Source organism: Abrus precatorius, unplaced genomic scaffold (assembly GCF_003935025.1).
Source record: "Abrus precatorius isolate BTA unplaced genomic scaffold, Abrus_2018 Scaffold8, whole genome shotgun sequence".
NCBI lineage: Eukaryota > Viridiplantae > Streptophyta > Magnoliopsida > Fabales > Fabaceae > Abrus > Abrus precatorius.
In genome coordinates this window covers 23,181,710-23,198,009 of record NW_020874428.1, presented here as the reverse complement: position 1 = coordinate 23,198,009, position 16,300 = coordinate 23,181,710, and the positions used below count along the sequence as shown (strand labels likewise).

Genomic DNA, 16,300 nt, shown 5'->3' with positions numbered 1-16,300 from the left:
GATTCGATGATTTCAAAAACAGACCCTTTTGCATGTGTCCCTCATAAACACTGACAGAATTTTCTAGGCATTTTTTTTTCATATATATCACGTTAAGGAGTGTGTTTATTCTCAATTTCATATATTTATTGTCATTCCAATTTTAAAAAATTATTTAGATATTCTAATTATTAATTATTAACAAAAGTTAAAAAATTAAATAAAAAAGACAGTAGACATTTCATATTGGGCAATAGACAATTTAAGATATGAACTCAAGACTTATAAGTCAAACTATGGATGGATTAAATCTCTCTCTCAAACGAATAAGAAAATATTGTGAAGATAGTTGTAGATACACAATTCCAACACCAAAGACAATAATAGAACAGAAATGAATTGTACATAGTATGATGTCAAAGTCATTGACTTGTAATGTAAATAATACTAATACTAATAGATTATACCGAAAATGTCTTTACCCTCAACTTGTGCAACGGCGGTTGAATATTATACCATACGCATCTACATCTTTAACTGTAGCTTTATCCCAAAACAAATAACAAATAGAGGATGGCCAAAGACATCACCATAAAATATTTAGCAAGTCCAAGCATCAAGCTAGTCAGATAGAGGGCGTAAATCAAAGTACTGTTAGTGAAGGGATAAAAAAATAACACGTATGTTCACATAACGTTTACTTGCATGAAGTGCTTATTAGCCATGGTTAAACTGGCAAGTGGAACAACTAGATTTAAGTCAAATTATGTCACTTATTAGCCGCCCATCTTCCGTAAGTTTAAAAACCCATTTTCCAATTGTAAAATATTGGCTTACATAGACTGGGCTATCGAACGAAATTTTATATATGTATTGGTGGGGTGCGCCAGGCCCCTGCTGTAGTGCAACGCATGGGCGACACTCGAGAAACCCAGTAGCAAGCTACTGTTGTGGCCTCTCCCCCTCAAAAAATTAATTTAATATCATGTGAGCCAATGGCCCACGTATCAGATATTAAACTGATAAGAACAGATACTACACTTGATCTTAGCCAAAAGGCCGAGAAAGGTATGCTTTGAACGGTATCTTCTATTTCCCTTTATATCTTTCTTGTCCTTGTACCCTTCATCCCCTGTCCGATGTGGGACTTTCATACAGCACCAAACAGTTGGAAGTCTGTTCACCCTCAAGCAATGGAGAACGGTAATGCTAATACAAAGAACTCTCGGTTCTTCCTTGGGGGCTCAAGGAAAAAATTTGAGTATACACTCAAAAATAAAATAAAAAAGTAATAATCAATTCGCATGCGTCCCCTGTTCACAGTTGAAATTATTATGGTACGATGCTTGGGTCATTGCTGCCATTTTCAAAACTATTTCAACAGCAATTCTGTTCCGGATGACGATACTGAGGGATCTGTGACTTTAATTCTATTGACATTATTGTTCAGTATCCACTGTTTACCGTTAAAGCATCCAATTCAAAAAACGGGTTTTTTCTAAAAGGAAAAGATGCTAATGTACAAATATAAGTATGACAGTCACATTCTGTCATTGCAATATGTCCAAGTCCAGCGAACTTTTTTTGTTACCGAGATATTCAGAAAGGTAAAAACCAAGTTGTGAATAAATCAAACCCATCGATATTAATCTCTCTCAAAAGCATCGCATTAATGGGATATGGTTGGTTTATCACACTTGGAGAGATGAATAGGCCGGCAATATAAGAACTCTGTTGTTTACATCATACCCAGTGAAATGCATCTTACAGTAAGACATAATTTGAGGTTCTGTACATCTATTTCAGGAAATTTATGGTTAACTGTCCCTGTGGCAGTCCCAAGGGTGGAAGGGAAAGCCCTAAGCACCCTAGTAGATGCGTAGAAATCTATCTCTACCTACAACATATTTTCATCGAAAAATACAAACTGAAAGGTGAACAAGAGAGTTAACCAACTTCCCGCGTCTTCAAACTGAAAATACTACCTGGTTAGCCTCCTGTAGTATTTTGCATCTATTAACTCCAAACAAAATTAGGGCGTGAACGTGACCCACGGTATTATAACTACGAGAACCCCCAGACAGCCTTGAATAAGAACTATCAAGGTCTGGGATCAAGGGTTCACGCACACAACAAAAATGGTTTAAGGCAGTCATAACAGTCGTTATAATTAACCAACAATGCCAGCATCTTCACGGTTTTCTGTTTCATTTGAAGGAGTGTAATTCACTTCATCAGGCATCAAATTTCCTACTGATGATTCTACCTGTTTATGCTGCAAATGGTCAAAATCCTGGTCAGGAAAGACCTCAGCCTGCAATGATGGAGCAATGTTATTCACGTGTAGCCATGTCAGTTCCCACAAACTATCACCACCTAAGGCACTCCTCTGCACCAGTATAACCTTTGTCTTCATAACAAGCAAGATGTTCTTAAGCAGCTCAGGCACTAACTCTTGAAGCTTCTCACTTCTTTTTCCCCTAACTTTCACCTTTGTATACTTTTCCATTCGACTCAGTACACCTAACCATAATTTGCAGAAGGTCGTCAATTGTGATAAGTCTTGGAGTAATTGAAGAAAAACTTTAGACATGAGCTTCATAGCCAAGATAAGTGTGCCTTCCATGTTTCGGTAGTCCTTTTGAGAGTGACCCTGCGCAATTTCAAAAAGGTCATCAAGCACAGTGAAGATCACCTGATCAAAACACTGTAACCACAAGCCATGAGGGAGATCAATCCCATCAGCTCCTGTCAAGCATCTCTGCAAAGATAACAAAGCATGATTTCTAACCTCCTCTCTCTGGTCCAAACATACTTTCCTTAATCCCTGCACAAGCCTCAACCACATCTCTCCAATATCCTGGAACAACCTAGACACTTGCTCCTGCTCTATTGCTTCCTTAGCTTCACTAGTCCATTGTACCAAGCAATTGACAGACCCTGCCATGAGATCTAGTGCCCGTACAGATCGCTCTGCCTGTCCAACCCGAGATTCAGCAAACTGCCTAGCAGTATCTACACAAAGAACATAATTAGCCGGCATCAAATGGGCTTCATCAGACATTATGAATAGTAGTGCATCAAATCCGGCCTCATATGCTTCAAGGTGTTTAGCTGTGATGGAAAGTAGCGATGTAATTGTCCGCCATCCTAGCTGAGATCTAATATGAGAAGCATTTGCCTTCAAAAGGCGACTGACTTCCAGTGTAATCTGCGCACAGTATGCATCAGCAACCCGGGCATCAAGCTTCAATACAAGTTGCAAAGATCGCAGAAGTTCATCAGCAATGTTCTCTTTGTAGGGAAGCAACCGCTGGCAAATCCTCAGGAGTCCAAAAACAGCCTTATCTACCAGAGCACAAGGCATCACAGTTGATTGAACAATATTGGATATATGCTCATATACACCCTGCCAAAGAAGCACGATTCTATCCCTGTTATTCAAAGTAATTGCAATCAGCAACTCCAGACAGAAAACTGCTGTATCTTCATCCTCAGGTGTGCTGTTCCCTTTCTGAGATCGACGTGCACCCCAAATGAGTGCTCTTGCAAGCTGCAACAAAGATTCAGCTTGCAGAAATTTACTCTCAGTGAATATGCTGTCAATGTGGCACTTCTGTATTGTTTGTAGGGTGCGCTGATGAGCAGCAAGTTGTTGTTCAGTAGGTTGTGATCTTGGCTCTTCCGTGTCAAGGGATAAGAGTTGACTAAACCTCCCCATCAATCCTGAGGATCTCCTTGGAGTACCAATAGGTGGCATATGAGCTGATGATAAAGCATTTCCAATAGGCTTTCCATGCCCAGTTTCAGCAGAAAGCTCTGACTCATCAGCTGCATCACTGGCCACACGAGCAGGAAGAAGACCTAGCTTGTGCAATCTTAAGATGCAATCAAGAATATTTCTCCAACCAGTGCGTATGTAATCACCATACCTATTTGCAATAGTGAAAACTGTAACAGTTGCCATTCTTGCTTTCATGTCATCTCCAAAGGCAAGGACTGGTTCTTCAACCGATGACGGGTTCAAAAGAGTAGTGAACTTACAGAGAGACACTACCAAATCATCAAGAACATCTTCAAGATGATGACATGCTGAAATCTTTGCAACAGCCAAGAATCCATCCATACATGTTTGGTATACCTCTTCATGTTCAGCATGGTCAAATACCACAGAGATGGCGGCAATTGTTGGGCCTGACATTATAGCAAACATATCATGATCAAGGTAGGCTTTGGAATCAGATACAATAAAGGGAGCAGTTTTTTTCAACTTGTGCATTAGATCAATCCAGCGACTTGGTGTCATTTCAGGAAATCCAACACCTTGCTCAGGAGTAGTGCGGATTTCATTCTTACAAATTGAATGATAAAGCTCTGACAGGAATTCTCGGGGTAGATCATTGCCACCATTTATGTGCCTATTATTCCGGATAAAATCCTCTTCTGTCATTTTCTTTTTGACCTGCACATTATGCTGATCTGTATTAAGCATTATAATTGAGTATGATAACACAAGAGCAGCATCCTTGTTGGCTAGGATATGTGGTGACTGCTCGTAATATCTCTCAGAGAAAGCTTCAAGCACCCTCTGTATCTTCTGCGATTCTCCAGGAAGTCTGAAAGTCTCCAAAAATAGACGCAAGGCAGTATCTAAATTCATGTCTTGGAAATCAAATGTTCCAGCAAATTCATGAAGAACCTGAACACAAAATTCATCATGATTTCCTAGGAAATCACCAACAAGATTCTTATCCAATCCAGCAGTGTATCTGAAAAAGCAAGCAACACTTTGGGGATCAAGTTTGTCTGGTAAAAGATGTGTTCCTTGGAGAAACTCTAGCCCTTTTTTAGGATCACGATTGAAGTGGTCAGCTCCAATCATCAATCTTCTCTTGATGTACTTTCTTCGGCGGACAAAAGGAACCCAGTGATTTGGATCACTGTAATTCTCACATTTAACCATCCAAAATGGAGTATACTCTTCAAGATTGACAGGAGAATGTTCTGAACTTAAAGATCCATTGCCTATCCTTTCAGCCATTCCCTGTATAACAGCAATTAGACCATCCAAAGCAAGAATATGCATGGCAGACAATGGACAGTTCACAGGAAATGCACTTTTTGACAACAAATTCGCAAGGTCTTCAAAGACATTACTGCAAGTGATGTCACAGTCAAAGTTAGCGTACATATCTACCATAAATGTTTTTTGTCTGCAGAAGTCAACAAGGGCTTCCATGGCCACCTCCTGCTGCTGATATGAAGCCCCATATCTGCTTTGGGCTAGTCTCAAAATCACACAAGAAAAAAATGCTTCTATCTGTAACTTGAGTTCTGTACGAAGATTATGATACAGGTTGAGAACAATGCTACACACCATTGAAAGTATAAGGGGGCTCATTGACAAACCAAATTGTATCAGATTACGAAACAATTCATCCTGAATTAAGCTTAGCAACCTTGGGTGACTGCAAATGGAAGGCCCTCCCAGTTCTATTGCTGAATTAATTAAAGTTAAGGCAAAGAGAGGTACATCTTCATCAAACGCAATTGTGTTTGATCTAGGACCCATTCCAATATGCTCAACAACATTCAGCAAAGAACACAAGAAATGAAATATTTCTACCATGCAGGGTACTCCATACGGTTCAGTCATGAGATGCATATCATATGGTACAGCCTCCTTGCCATTAATAGCAATAGCTGTGTTTTCGTCGACCACAGTTGTTGTCACAACACTTGCATTGGGAGAAAAGTTTGTTGATAATGGCTGATTGACATGTTCAGTACTCATGCTCCCATTCTCCAGTTGTCTATTTCCAAAAGCATACTCATTATTTAAGTCCCCAGTCTGCATGAATAATCAACAAAGACAACTGCTCATTTAGAGATGACCTTAGCTTCAAATTCAAAATTCAAGTGCTGAACCACCCTGCCCAGACAATTAATAGGTTCCCTTTAAAAATTTCCAGATTTGACCATTTAAATGCCATTATTCCACAGAGACAAGCTTTACCCATAGTGGGATTTTTATTATGGGTCAGTGAAGTCTATTTTACGATGTACCATCCAGTTATAATCAGTAATTCAGTACATCCAATCTATTAATGGTATATAATGTATGCTACACTCTCGAATCCATGGTGTACAATTCATGGCATAAAATCTAATGAAAATTGTAAATTTAAGTATGGCAATATTCTAACCAGATAATAGATAAGTCAATTTTTTTTTTACAGATGATTTAAAAATTGAAAACAGAGACAAAGAACTGATACCATAATAACACTAATTCATGCATGATATGAAAAGTACAACAACAACAACCAAGGTAAGCTACATGGATCACATGACGCTATTGAGTTTGGTCAAAAACCAAATTTTCAGAAATCTAATTAATCAAACGGTCTCTTTTAATATAGTCTAAAGTTCTTTGGGATCTCCCTCGACCTCTCTTTTCTATTATTTTTCATCCCTGCCAGATGAACCAAAAATCATGCAAAAGAGAATGTAATATTTGTAAGGTAACAAATATTGTATACCTCTTGTTTCAAAGTAGAGTTTCCATTTACCAACGCATGCTGTGTGTTGTCAATATCTTGAAGGTGTGAGAAAATACACCTAACAAGTTCGTGCATTGTGTATCGTGCTATCTGCTGCAACAACTCACCTTTGGTTCCAGCTTGATGAACTATCCGGAAACAAGTATTGACTATGGTGCAAACATGTTGATTACTCAGCATTATAGATGCTTTACTTTTCATACATGCCATAAGAACTTGAAGTATCTTCATTAGAACAACTTCTTCTGATGCAGGATCAGTCACCTCAAATCTGCAACTAGTGACAGCATCAACCACCAAATGCATGGCATCCTCAACATTAACAGTATTTTGATCAATCACATCCAATGTTAAGATCTTGTATATAGATGACAAGGCAACACCAGTAATTGGGGCACCAGTCTCATCTGACTGAATCACATCCAGAAACGGCTGAAGATACAAGGCAGGGTTAATAGTGTGCCAAGGATGCTGCCATGAAAAGACTTGCCTCCTTAGTGACTTCAAAGATTGAACCAGAGAGTGCTCAAGCTGATCATCTCCTGACATATAACGTCCTCCCCATCTTACATTTCTTCGCATGACTGCCAAAACAGCACCAATTTCTGAATTGATCATGCATGCTAGAGTTGTTTTGTTAGGATATGCAACATCACACTCCTCAGTTTCCTCCTCTATAGCATTGATACCAGCTTGAAGCTTTAGTCGTCCCATTTTCACACTATTCTTCGTACAGAAATGATCTGCTAGTGGTTTAACAACAAATTACAAGACAAACAAAAATCCTAGGAAAACACATACTTTGCAGTTCAAAGAGACAATAAATCAATGAGAAATTGAGAATAGGATTTCAACGTATTAAATAGCTTAAATGCAGCATGAAACACAAACATATGAAACACAACCTGAGAATCTTCCAAATTGATCAACACAGCACATAACATTAAGCACACATAATCAAGCACATAAATTGGCAGCACTATAAGTCTATAACTGGGTGAAACAATTCCAAATATTTAAAAACACTGGTAGATCCAAACAAGCTGATAAGTCTAACGGTCTAACCAAAGAAACACAACACCTTCTGTCTTCACTGCAGAAGCACAGCTCCACCTCCACCACACTTCTATCACCCTTAGTCCTCCTTACTGCGCCTACTCTCCCAAATAATGTAACCTAACCTGTTATATCAACTCATAATCAACAGAAACACTCTGAGCCCCTTTCACCAATTAACATCAAAGATCTTCACCACCACGCTTTCTCAAATTTAAAAATGCACAACGGAAAAGCACATTCACTTAAATTTTCACATTAAACAGGAGACCAAAATTCAACAATAGACACATTGAACTAATAATAAATATAACAATTATTAACAACCACAGCAGCACAGTACCACTTCAAATCACAACCAAACCTCTCCAAAACCTTAGATCTGATACTAAACAGAAATTCTTCATCCAATCAATTTCTCTGCAGGTTATTCAGCGTCTTAACTATATTTTTTTTTTCACTTTCATAACATGTTAGAGCTTGATCGCGGTGAATTGAACTGAATTTGAAAACAAAATTTAGTTCCAAACACTGTATCAGACGAGGTTTTGATTCCGAAGCACTCAAGTAGATAAACACGAAGAAAATTATAAATAAAAAAAAAAAGAGAAGAAAATGACGAAGACGAAGATACAGAAGCAGAAGAAGAAAAATGGCTTACGAAGATCCTGAACTGAGTTGAGGAATCGGAGTCTGAGAGGTTTACATTACTCGCAAATCTTGCACTTGTGCTTCTTTCCCTCCTTCCAACCTCTTCTCCTTCACAACTTTCGTCTCTGTTTTTCCCACTTTTTTCCTTCCTTTTTCTTTTTACTTGTTTATTTATTTTCTTTTAATAAAAACCCTCTCTTTCTATAAATTGTATTTTTTATTATTATTATTATTTCAATTTCCTTCAGTTAAATTCAACACCGGCTTCACGTAATTTCCTTCACTTTCTATATAATCGAATTTTTGAAGCTTTTCATTGCACTATTCGTGGTACAAAAAAATTAACTAGTAAGTTTATCACGTACGTTAAAAGAGTGGTTGAAAATTTTTGAACTAATTTTAAAGTAGTGGATCGAATGCAATGTCATGTTACATTTGAAAATATACATTCAAATTGCTACATTTTCTATCGTCAAATGAATCAGTATAAATATTTTTTTTAAGCAACTAGATTAATAAATTTTTTAATATCTACGTTAAGAACAAATCATTTGAAATTGGACAAAATCTTCCTGAGAGTGTTTGTTCAAATGGTGTCATATGATTTTATACCACATTCAATTTTTGTAACGTAGGGAACCGAAAGACGAGAGACTTTTTAAGAAGAGAAAAGGAAGGGGATATAGTTTTTTATTTGTACTTTATAGTTAAGGTAAGGAATATTTCCTCTTTAATTAATTAGTGAAATGCTATCAAAACAAAAATCGTGTACATCACTTATGAATGAGCCAGCATCTTATTTGAATGTATCTACCTTTTATTTTGTCAAATCCTTTATGTCAATGTATCTGTTCAGCTTCTTAGCTATTTCATAAGAAAGATTTCGTGTCATACAGCATTGGTATCTATGTCAAATTAAAACATCTTTTGTGTCATAAAGGATTGTTATCCATTTATATTAAATTAAATAAAATTTTCTTCTTTACATTTGAATAGAAATATTTAATTTAAGAATTATCAATAAAAAATGTTTTACCATGACTGATGCACCCCAAAGGATGAAATGTATAAAGTAGACGAATTGAATAACCACTAATGATTGGCGTATAATTGAAATTGGGGCGGTGAAATTATCAACTATAACTGGACTCAAACAATAGGATAAATTGATAAATCAATGAAAGGTATATCCTTGGACGTTCAAATATATATATTTATGATAATTTCAAAACTTGTGTTGTTTGCATCATACTGAGTAAATTACATCTCGCATCTAAGTGATGAGAAAATCGAGTTCTGTACAATTTAGTAAGAAAAACAATACTTCTTCCGAACAAATTTGCAGCTAACTGGCTCAGGCGTGGGCCCATAGAGAGAGGAGATGGTCTCTATAAGGACAAGACTACAAAGGGGCTCATTCTAAGGTTTCTCAAGCTATAAAATATCTTCAACCAAAAAACTTACCAGTATCAAGTGTCCCAATGGCAATGAAAATGTGAATGAGATGTGTCATATTCTGCATAATCAGTTAGGTGAACCCCAAACAACCTCAGTACAAAAGAAAACCAATGGACTGAGATCATGGGTTCACAGGGACACAACAAAACCAATTCAGGTAGCCAAAGGCTGCAACTATGATTAACCAATACCAGGACCAGCTTGACCCAGTGTTTCATTTGAAGGCACAGTAACATTTCCATCCTGTCCCAAACCTCCATCTTTTTCGGTCTGATCGTGCTGCAAAAGCTCTGAATCTTGCTCAGGGAACACCTCAGCCTGCAATGATGGAGCAATATTATTTATATGCAGCCATGTCAATTCCCATAAACTATTTCCATCTACACTACTGCTCCACACTAGTACACGGCCTGCTTTCATAACAAGCAAAATGTTCTTAAGAAGCTCAGGCACAAGCTCCTGAAGCTTCTCACTTCTCCTTCCCCTAACTTTCACCTTCATATATACTTCCAACCGACTTAGTACACCCAACCATAATTTGCTGAAGCCAGTCAACTGTGATAGGTCTTGGATTAATTGGAGGAAAACTTTACACAAGAGCTTCAGGGCAAGAATAAGTGTTCCCTCCATGTTCCGGTAGTCCTTCTGAGAGTGCGTCTGAGAAACTTCAATTAGGTCATCAAGCACGGGAAAGATCACCTGATCAAAACATTGTAACCACAAGCCATGTGGGAGATGAATCCCAACTGATCCTGTCAAGCAATTTTGCAAAGATACGAATGCACGGTTTCTAATCTCCTCTCTCTGGTCCAGACATAGTTTTTTCAGTCCCTGTACGAGCCTCAACCACATGTCCCCAATATCCTGCAACATCTTTGCCACTTCCTCTTCTTTTGTTGCTTGCTTAGCATCATTAGTCCACTTCAGTAAACAATTGATGGACCCTGACATAAGATCAAGTGCCACTACAGACCGTTCCACCTGTCCAACACGAGATTCAGCAAACTGCCTAGCAGCATCTACACAGAGAACATAATTAGCTGGAAGCAAGTGAGCTCCATCTGACATAATGAATAGCAATGCATCAAACCCAGCCTCAGATGCTTCCAGGTGTCTAGCAGTGATGGAAAGCAATGATGTAATCGTCCGCCATCCTAACTGAGATCTAATATGAGAAGCATTTGCCTTCACAAGGTGATTAACTTCCTGTGTAATCTGCTCATAATATGCATCAGCAACACGTGCATCAAGCTTCAAAACAAGTTGCAGAGACCTCAGAAGTTCATCAGCAATGTTCTCTTTGTAGGGAAGTAAACGATGGCAAATCCTTAGGAGTCCAAAAACAGCCTTCTCTACCAATGCACATGGCATGACAGTTGACTGAACAATATTGGATATATGCTCATAAACACACAGCCAAAGAAGTTCAATTCTATCCCTGTTATTCAGAGTGACTGCTACCAGTAACTCCAGGCAGAAAACCAAAGTATCTTCATCCTCAGATGCACTGCTCCCTTTCTTAGGTCGCACTCCTGCACTAGTGAGTGCTTTTGCAAGCTGCATTAGAGATTCAGCCTGCAAAAATTTACTTTCAGTGAATATGCTGTCAATGTGACACTTCTGAATTGTTTGAAGGGTACACTGCTGAGCAGCAAGTTGTTCTTCAGTAGGTACCAATCTTGGCTCTTCAGTGCCAAGATATAAGAGTTGACTAAACCTGCTCATCAGTCCTGAGGATCTCTTTGGAGGACTAACAGATGGAAGCTGAGATAAAGATAGAGAATTAGCATTACTCTTCCCCCCATGCTCAGTTTCTGTAGAAAGCTCTGATTCTTCAGCCGCATCACTGGCCATACGAGCAGGAAGAAGTCCTAACTTGTGAAATTTTAAGATGCAATCAAGAATGTTCCTCCACCCTGTACGAATGTAATCACCATACCTATTTGCAATAGTGAAAACTGTCTCAGTCGCCATTCTTGCTTTCATGTCATCCGCAAAGGCTAGGATTGACTCCTCAACAGATAACGGATCAAAAATGGTAACAAACTTACAAAGTGACACAACCAAGTCATCCAATATATTTTCAAGATGATAGTAAGCTGATATCTTTGCAACAGCCAAGAATCCATCCATGCAAGTTTGGTATACCTCTGCATTCTCAGCATTATCAAATACCACAGATATGGCAGCAATCGTTGGACCAGACAATATAGAAAACATATCATAATCAAGGTATGATCTGCAATCAGAAACAATAAATGGTGCAGACTTTTTTGATTTGTGCATGAGATAAATCCACCGACTTGCAGTCATTTCAGGAAAACCGGAACCTTGCTCAGGAGTTGTTCGGATCTCATTCTTACAAATTGAATGGTAAAGTTCTGACAGGAACTCTCGAGGTAGATCATTGCCACCATTTATTCGCCGATTATTTCGGATAAAATCCTCTTCTGTCATCTTCTTTTTGACCTGCATATTGTGCTGATCTGTATTAAGCATTATAATTGAGTACGATAACAACAGAGCAGCATCCTTATTGGCTAGGATATGTGGCGATTGTTCATAATATCTCTCAGAAAAAGCTTCAAGCACCCTCTGTATCTTCTGTGATTCTCCGGGCAGTCTGAAAGTCTCCAAAAATATACGCAGGGCAGTGTCTAATGTCATGTCTTTGAAATCAAATGTTCTAGCAAATTCATGAAGAACCTGAACACAAAATTCATCATGGTTTCCTAGGAAATCACCAATGAGATTCTTATCCAACCCAGCAGTGTATCTGAAAAAGAAAGCAACACTTTGGGGATCAAGTTTGTCAGGCAAAAGATGCGCTCCTTGAAGAAACTCAAGACCTTTCTTAATATCACGATTAAAATGATCAGCTCCAATCATCAATCTTTTCTTGAAGTACTTTCTCCGGCAAACGAAGGGAACCCAATTATTTGGATCACTGAAATTGTCACAATTTTCCAGCCAGAATGGAGTATACTCTCCAAGATTCACAGGAGATTGTTCTGAACTTAAAGATCCATTGCCTATCCTTTCAGCCATTCCTTGCATGACAGCAATAAGACCATCCAAAGCAAGAATATGCATGGAAGACAATGGACTGTTCACAGGAAATGCACTTTTGGACAACAAATTAGCAATGTCTTCAAAGACATTACTGCAAGTTATGTCACAATCAAAGTTAGCATACATCTCCACCATGAATGTTTTTTGCCTACAGAAGTCAACAAGGGCCTCCATGGCAACTTCCTGTTGCTGATATGAAGCCCCATATTTGCTTTGTGCAAGCCTCAAAATTACACAAGAAAAAAATGCTTCTAGCTGTAATTTGACTTCTGTACAAAGATGGTGATACAAATTTAGAACAATGCTACATACCATTGAAAGTACAAGCGGACTCATTGACAAACCAAATTGCATAAGATTGCGGAATAACTCATCCTGAATTAAGCTCAGCAATGTAGGGTGTCGGCAAAAGGAAGGCCCTCCCAACTCTATAGCTGAATTAATCAAAGTTAAGGCAAAGAGAGGGACATCTTCATCAAATGCTATTGTGTTTGATCGAGGACTCATTCCCATATGCTCAACAACATTCAACAAAGAACACAAAAAGTGAAATATTTCCACCATGCAGCGAATCCCATATGGTTCATTCATGAGCTGCAATTCATTCAGTTCAGTGTCCTTGCCACTGCTAGGAATAGCTGTGCCTTCATCCACTACAGTTGTTGTCACATTAGTCACAGTGCTGGAAGCAAAGCCTGTGGATAAGAGTTGACCATCACTTGCAGAATTCAAGCTCCCATTCTCCAACTGTCTGTTTGCAGAATTATGCTCATTATTTAGCCCAAAAGTCTGTCCCAAAAATAATAAAACACTATCAGCAATTACATTTACAAGTTTATGCATGTCCTCACTCTCAAATTTTGCATCAGCAAAATTGTTTATTTCAGTACCGCATTTAAAATATTTTTGCAGCAATAACTGAAAAACTATCTGTATTTGTGATGATGATACATAACAACAATCTCTCTTTAACCCTGACCAGTAACAATACATAAACTTCAACAATCATTCTGTTTTTTATTTTTTACCCTTTTATGTAAGGCAACAGGGGGCTGTTTATAAAATTATAAATATATATTGGTCTTTAATCATTCTCATGTGATTTTCCTAGTGAATATATTTAGGGATTATATTGATAACTTTAGGTAGCTTTAGGGAAACTCTGATAAAGTAAAGTCCTGTTAGGGGTACTTGATGCAGGGGTGGCACTACCCTACAGGTGAGGGAGGCTTTGGCCCCAGTCTTTTTTATATATATTTGGAGCAAAAGGAAGAAAGCAGGTCTGAGTTATTTTAGGTCAAACTAAACTTAAAAGCCAGGTTTAATCAGCTGTTCAAACATCTTATGGTATCTAAAACTCCAAGATGGTTGACATACAATTTTTTGGAAATAATAAATTCATGGAAATCAGTTCCATTATGATTATTTCAGATTCTGTCAGCTGAGAAAAAGTGAATAACAAACAATAGCCAAATAAAAACTCTAGCATATAATTATATTGTAACATCACCCCATGGTCCCTATTTTTCCTTACAACCATTTACCTCCTGAGCAACTGACAAAAAAATCACAGGAAAAGAAAAATGAAATTCCAACCAAAAAGACAAAGGTAACACAAATGCTATACCTCTTGTTTTAAAGCAGTGCTCCCATTTACCAATACACATTCTGGATTGCCAATATCTTGAAGGTGAGAGAAGATACAGCGAACAAGTTCATGCATTGTGTAACGTGCTATTCGCTGCAACAACTCACTTTTGGTTCCTGCTTGATGAACTATACGGAAACAAGTGTTCACTATGGTGCAAATATGTTGGTTACTCAACATTACAGATGCTTTACTTTTCACACATGCTAGAAGAACTTGTAATATTTTCATTAATACCACTTCTTCTGATCCAGGATCAGTCACCTCAAATCTGCAACTTGTGACAGCATCAACTACCAAGTGCATGGCATTCCCAACATTAACAGTGTTTTGATCAATTACATCCAAAGTTAAGATCTTGTAAACAGATGACAAAGCAACACCAGTAATCGGTGCACCAGTTTCATCTGATTGAATCACATCCAGAAAGGGCTGCAGATACAAGGCAGGGTTTATGACATTCCACTGATTCTGCCATGAAAAAATTTGCCTCCTTAATGCCTTCAAAGACTGAACAAGGGAGTGCTCCAACTGATCATCATCTGACATATAATGAACTCCCCATCTAACATTTCTTCGCATGACAGCCAAAACTGCACCAATTTCTGCATTGATCATGCATGCCACAGTAGTTTTGTTAGGGAATCCAGCATCACACTGCCCAGGCTCCTCTTCTACTGCATTGACACTGGTTTGCATTTGCAACTTCACATTTCCCATTTTGTCAAGCAGATCTGCCTGACATTTACCAACAGAATCTGCAAGATGAAATACAGCCCTGCAAAAAAATAATCAACATTGAAACAGACAACCAATGCAAAGTGATTAGGGTGTCCACATGACAAATTGAAGCCCAAGTAACACAAACATTCCAACATCAACACAGTTACAGTACAAACATATAAAACAGAGTCTACTAGAACCCCAAAAATCCATCAAGGCCACATATAAACGGTTAATAACACATAAGCAGACCAAATAAACAACAGACACACGTAGGAACATATAATTAGAAAGACAAGGCTGTTCAAAATGTTCACATGCACAGAATAAATCCAACTCTATCATTGATCCCCTTGAAAGTGATCCAATAAATCCAAGATAAACTACACATAAACATGCCAAAATCAAACAACACTGCATCCACCTGCTCAATAGCTAAAGTGTCATATGCCACCTGCCCAAAATTCGAACAACCTACTCTCACCCTCAACTATCATTCACTGATTCCTCGCCAAAATTTTATCTCAGATAGAAAATATCGAATTCAGCTCAACCATTAATTTTCACAAAAGAGAATCTTAGATCTGCAATAAAACATGACCCTTTTGATTGAATCAATTCAATTACACACTAACAAGTAACAATGATCTAATCCAGTACGACACGACCCATTTGGAGCTGAGCCCAAAAATTAATACAAAGGAGTTTCGAACAGTACGTTAAGCCTTTGATTCCGACAATGACATGAAGAAAACCAAAATTGACATCGAAATTAACAAATTAAAAAAAAGAATGGGAATGAAAATGGAAGCATATGAAGATAACGAAGAAAAATAGAGAAGCTCACCGAGATCGTGAGTGTTAGGGCATGAAGCGATGCTGATGTGTTACATTCAAATCATTCATGCCTTCAAATTGAAATCTTCCTCACAGGTTCCTCTCTCTCTCTTTATATTACGACAAATTATGACAAGAGTCACTAATTTCATTTAATTTAGCATACTATTCTCACTGCAACAACTGAGCAGTTTATTTTCTACATACTGTAATTAATTTTCGGGGAAAAAATCGCTATTTATTTTTTTGGTGCGGATTTTTTTTTTGCCTTTTTAATTTAAGTTGTCAGTACTCGTATAAGAATCAGATTTTT

The 16,300-nt window shown here is 37.9% G+C and overlaps 2 protein-coding genes and 1 non-coding gene across 4 annotated transcripts; all 3 read right to left on the bottom strand.

Annotated features, from left to right (window-relative positions):
* Positions 1 to 855: 855 nt before the first annotated feature.
* On the bottom strand, positions 856 to 1,051 carry LOC113848569. The gene has a single exon (XR_003501833.1). It is a non-coding gene; the product is annotated as a U2 spliceosomal RNA (small nuclear RNA).
* Positions 1,052 to 1,587: 536 nt separating this feature from the next.
* On the bottom strand, positions 1,588 to 8,533 carry LOC113846820 (ARF guanine-nucleotide exchange factor GNOM-like). 2 transcript variants are annotated; one of them, XM_027475489.1, is made up of 3 exons: positions 8,260 to 8,533; positions 6,522 to 7,288; positions 1,588 to 5,830 (listed from the first exon to the last, which is right to left on the bottom strand). In XM_027475489.1, exons 2-3 carry the CDS (start codon positions 7,254 to 7,256, stop codon positions 2,150 to 2,152), a joined length of 4,416 nt encoding a protein of 1,471 aa, XP_027331290.1. In that variant the 5' UTR covers positions 7,257 to 7,288; positions 8,260 to 8,533; the 3' UTR covers positions 1,588 to 2,149. The 2 variants fall into 2 exon arrangements, with proteins under 2 accessions (XP_027331290.1, XP_027331291.1); XM_027475490.1 differs by lacking the exon at positions 6,522 to 7,288.
* Positions 8,534 to 9,424: 891 nt separating this feature from the next.
* On the bottom strand, positions 9,425 to 16,099 carry LOC113846103 (ARF guanine-nucleotide exchange factor GNOM-like). The gene is made up of 3 exons (XM_027474005.1): positions 15,998 to 16,099; positions 14,407 to 15,205; positions 9,425 to 13,568 (listed from the first exon to the last, which is right to left on the bottom strand). The coding sequence occupies exons 2-3, from the start codon at positions 15,145 to 15,147 to the stop codon at positions 9,888 to 9,890; spliced, it is 4,422 nt and encodes a 1,473-aa protein (XP_027329806.1). The 5' UTR covers positions 15,148 to 15,205; positions 15,998 to 16,099; the 3' UTR covers positions 9,425 to 9,887.
* Between the last annotated feature and the right edge of the window lie 201 nt (positions 16,100 to 16,300).